General features: G+C 45.6%; 1 protein-coding gene across 4 annotated transcripts in view; it reads right to left on the reverse strand.

Moving 5' to 3' along the window:
* RABGAP1L (RAB GTPase activating protein 1 like) overlaps positions 1-5,176 on the reverse strand; it is a 452,085-nt gene that overhangs the window by 99,146 nt on the left and 347,763 nt on the right. For all 4 annotated transcript variants that reach the window (XM_025196731.1, XM_006017708.3, XM_025196732.1 and 1 more), the window contains one exon: positions 22-150. In XM_025196731.1, coding sequence (XP_025052516.1) covers positions 22-150 — 129 coding nt within the window. The remainder of the gene's footprint in view (positions 1-21; positions 151-5,176) is intronic.

Raw genomic sequence — 5,176 nt, forward strand, 5'->3', positions numbered from 1 at the left:
GATAATGAGGATCACTCCTACCTTAATATTGCAGGCCTGTTCCATCAGTCGTCTGGCATTTTCTTCTGCCCTGTATCTCTTGGGCAATTGAACTCTGAAGAATTTTAAAGCCCCTTCAAAATCAGCTTGTAAAAGGTCTTCCTTTGAGGTCTACAATAAAACACAGAGAACTACTGTAAACACAGAGAACATTTCCACTTGCTCTATTAGTAGATTTATCATCTGCTGAATTTATTCCAAACAGCCAGTATTCACATTAACTCAAAACCATTCTCTAGGAAAACAGCTCTCTAACCTGTATCTCAAAAGATGAAATAAAAGTCGGAGCACGTCCAAAGAAATCCCAAGCAAAGCACTGTGATAAGAGGACTTTAACAAGCTGATGTACTTATCCTTCTATACCTGGAGGCTGAGAAAGGAAATCTGGCAAAGCCTATCAAAATGGAATTCAGTGAGAGTGAAAAAAACCTAGAAGAACTGTGGTATTTTTTAGATGGTTTGTATTTCTTGACTGTTGCTGATTTTTGCTCTGCTAGGAAGACACTATATATGACTGCAGACATGATCACCAGAAGTGAAAGGTTTTCCGAGTTATAATAAGAACCAGCTAGTCACAGTTCATATATTGCACTGTGCCAGGAAAATAAACTTACACCCTTTCTTCTACATGTTAATATAGTGCCTATCGTTGTGGTATCAGGCCATAACTATAGCTAACACTTCGAGAGTGGAAGAGATAAAGATTCAGTGGAAATCTACTATGGCTGCTGATAACAGACTGGAAAAAACACATTCTCAGATTTACTAAGGTCTATGTTTCATGCTTTTCTAAAATACAATACCAATCCTTTAGATATTTTGCTTAAGATATTCTGGATGTGAGTGTTCAGACAAAGTTTTTAAGCTGCAATCCCTGAACTTGAGTTTCAATAATATTTGACAAGTAACAGTTAATAAAAAAACTACACAAATATTATGAGAACAAATAATTGCTTCCATTATTTATACTTCAGTAAGAACATAAATAAAATTTGGTAAGGTTAAGTGCTGCACTTGAGAGAATGCAAGGGTCTATAGTCAAAACTGAGGATGTCAGTTAGTGTACAAACCATGCCATCAGAACGCTAGCAATATTGCTTATTACTGACCTGTATTTAATTTCCCATGTTGGAAAAGGTCATTATTAAAGTCATTAATCAGGAATAAAAGGGACACTTAAATTTCTTGGGTCTGACGATTTCCTTAGTCAGGATTTAAGCCAAATGAAGGGACAAAACGATACTGAATATGCTGATTAATTATCCCTCTCCTCAAGGCAGCAGATGATTAAATGATACACTCATTCTTCTGGATCTGTTTGTAGACTTTGTGTCACCACCGATCACAAAGTGTGACTAAAGTAGCAAGGAGTAGATAAGAGTTGTTTGAGTGGCTTGGCTCCTTTTTGTATGCAACTGTAGAGGCTAGTTCTACGCAGGCATTAGTCTGCCTCCAAAACACTCACAATTCTGAAGAGATCTACTTGGTTGCCTTTCTGTTTAACGCAGAAGAGACCACTGGGAGCATTAGTGAAGGGACATGAGAAAAGCTGTTTTCAGGATGTTGATGACACTCTGCTCTATAAACTATTACATCTGATTCTGTCCACAAAAAAATTGGCAGGAGGGCTATCTGGCTGAGACTCAGTCAGACAAGACTGAAATAATGTTGATAGAATGATGCTGCACTAAGGTGTCTTGTGGATCTAGGGCTGCTCACAGATGCTACTTTGGCCAACATTTTTGTTTTCTTTTCTCTTCAGCTGCACTTGCAACTGTTTAATTTAGATGTAGGCTCTACTACAACTAATCTGCATTTCTGTCACTTAAGACCAGTTGACTGGAGTGTATGCCACACTGGGCAAGATTATGGGACTATCTGAATATTATAGAATGTGGTGGTCAGTGTATTAAGCAGCCAATTATGCAGAGAGCACGGGGCATCAATATGCTAAGATCTGCCCTGGCTACCTGTCAGCTTCTGGGTAGAGTTCAAAGTGCTACTGTTCATCAAAAAGCCATAGATGGTTTGGAAACTGGCTATTTTCTCCCTGTGTGCAATATTCACACAGCTGGGATCAGTGGAGGCATTTGAACTGGAGATCACTGTTGCACTGCAAAGCCACCTTCTCTGAGAAAAATCCCACTGTAAATGATGCTCACAGTTCAAATGCTCCTTTTGCTCTCAACATCCCCCCCCACCAGATAACCTACCCCAAGCAGAAGTTTGCTCTCTGAAAAGAGAGAGCCTATGGTTTATGCTATTGATTTAATGTGGAATGTGCTCATCAGGGGCAGACGCAAAAGCAGGGTGCACTGGTGAGGTTGCACCACCCCCTTTCTCACAATGCTGTAGAAGCAGCAGCTGGGGACTTTTTAAAGTCCCCATATCAGTTAAAAATCCCTCCCATCACTTCCCCTCCCTGCTCAGCAACACATCCTCTCTTCCCATCCTCCACCACCACTGTCCCTGGCTGCCCCTGTGGCATGGGAGTTCCAAAGCCACTCCTTCCCAACTCCAGACAGGCTGCATGGGGAGCAGGCTTGGCATGGAACAGTGGCAGCAAGCAGGTTCCCCCTCCCTGCCTGGTCCCTGGGTGCTCCCTGCCAGTCCAGGAGCACGCTCAGGGAGGAGGAACTTACCATGCCCCTGCTGCTGCTGCTGCCATTGTCCCCAAATTAGCTCAGTTCCCTTGGCAGCCCAGCAGGAACAGAACAGAAGCAGCCCCAATGCTTCCTGTCACCCCTAGGACAGCTGGAGATGGTAGCAGTGGCAGGTGGAGGACGACACAGGATGGGGCAAATGTGACGAGAGGAGAACAAATGCACTATGGGTGTGTGTCTACATGAGATACTAAATGAGCAGTAGACTAATTCTACTGCGCATTAGCACAGCAGGCAGAAACCGTGTTAATGTGCAGTAGAATTAGTCTACCGTGCATTAGCATTACCTTAAAAACGTGTACTGGCGTTACTGAGCTGTAGCACCAATTACGGCTCATTAAGTTATTACCTGTTGTTACATGTACTAAACTTTATGTGCCATAATTATAGCACATTAATGAACATGTAGACATGACCACTGCATATGGAGAAGGGAGGAGGAACTAACAGTGGCGGGTAACTTCTTACCTGAATCAGGGACTTGAAAAAAGACCCTGTTTTTTGTTCCTACAGCATAGTCTGCCCTTCCTGTTGAGGGGATGTGGGGAGAGGAGGAGAGTTGAGTGGAGTAGCTGCAGCTACCCCTGCAGCACCGGGTCCTGCACCCACCTTCATAAAATCCTGGATCTGCTCAGGATACTTAGATATTATAGTGATGGGGAATATAATAAAACTCTAAGGGCCGGTTGACATAGCAAACTTATTGTACCTGGCATCAGCTACGCTCAGGCTACCTCCTAACTGAAAGTAGTATTAGCTCAGAGGTTCCCAATCTTTTTCTTATTGTGTACTCCCTTCCAGATTTACCAGCTGCCCACGTACAGCTACTAGCACACATTTTATATTTTAACCCCTTAAATGCCAATTATTATTATAATGAAAATTAAATCTGCCATTACATAATTTCTCCTGCGTACCTCCCAGAGATGCCTTGCATACCCCAGGGATATGTGTACCGCATTTTGGGAACCTCTGGTATAGTTGCATCTGTGCAGCAATTCAGGGTGAATGACTGCCCCATGCTAACCCACCCATGGCATTACACAGAAATTGGTACAGTACTTTCTGTCCAGAAGAGGGCAGTGTGGTGGAGGTCACCATTGTCAAGCATCATTTGTTTACAGTGTAGACATAGCTTAACACAGGTAGGTAGGAGGTTTACATGGAAGGGGTTTACTGGGCGGGTGTTTTCAAATACTATTTCTGGAAGGAAAAATATATCTACCCTGCACAATGCAGTGCCATGCAGCAGTACAGCTGAGTTACTGTGGAAGTCCATCATATGAAGTAGGAAATATTAGATCACACAGAGTGTCAAACTAATGTAACTACACTACCTTTGGTGTCCAAGTTAGCTCATATACAGTTCTACACAGCACTGCATTATATAGTGAAGATATACCCAAAGTTACTCCCAGAGTCTGGATTTCTTAGCCTTCTGGATAACCAACATCCTCCATTTTTTGCCATGTTTTCAATAAGGAGGCAAACTGAGTAGAGGTGCACCAATGTATTGGTCCATATCATATTGGCACTGATAAAAGGAAAATTGACATTATTGGTAATCGGCTTTTTTTGGCTGGTATAGCTGATAATGTCACCAATAAATGCCGTGTGCATGCGCATAGCCACAGCATGTAGGCAGCCAGGAATGCAGCCTGACAGCTTGGAGAGCAGCCTCCTGCTGGTAAGTCTGTTGGGGGAAAGGGCATGGTGGGGAAGGAAGGCATGTGGGGGAGGAGGAGGAGATCAAGTCCCCCCACAGTGAGGGAGGGAGTGAGACACGAGCACCTGCCCAGCCAAAGCAGGGCATGGGATGGAGCTACAGGTGGCTTGTCCAGGTCAGGGTCGCTGCTGCATGTACCCTTGGGAGGCATGGGGGGCATGTGCCCACCACATTTGTGAATGGGGCAAGGGGAGGCTACCCACTGTGGGCTCAGGGACAGAAGCCACACCGGCCTCTTTCTGGCAGGGGTCTTGGCCAGGGCTGCGCTCAGGGTGGGGTGGACAGTGGCACTGGGGGGGCAGGCTACAGGAGAGCTATGGTGAATTTTGGGGTGGCTGTAGCGCTGGCACAGCCTCCAGCCCCAAGCCTGCAGTGGGAAGCCTGCCCTCGCCCTGCATACAAATCTGGGGGTTGCATGCCCCCCCATGTGTGCAGCAGCAGCAGTGAACTGACCTCACCCCGCACCCCTCAGATCAGCCGCCCACAGCTCTATCCCACACCCCACCCCAGCCTTGCTGGGCAGAGCTTGCCCTTGCCTGTCTCAGCCCCACTCCCTCCCTCACCATGGGGGACTCAATCTGCCCCGCCATGCCCCTTCTCCCAACAGACTTACTGGGCGGATGCTGATCTCTAAGTTGCGGGGCTGCATACTGGCAATTGGATCATAGATTCATAGATGTTAGGGTCGGAAGGGACCTCAATAGATCATCGAGTCCGACCCCCTGCATAGGCAGGGAAGAGTGCTGGG

Source organism: Alligator sinensis, unplaced genomic scaffold (assembly GCF_000455745.1).
Source record: "Alligator sinensis unplaced genomic scaffold, ASM45574v1 scaffold31_1, whole genome shotgun sequence".
Lineage (NCBI taxonomy): Eukaryota > Metazoa > Chordata > Crocodylia > Alligatoridae > Alligator > Alligator sinensis.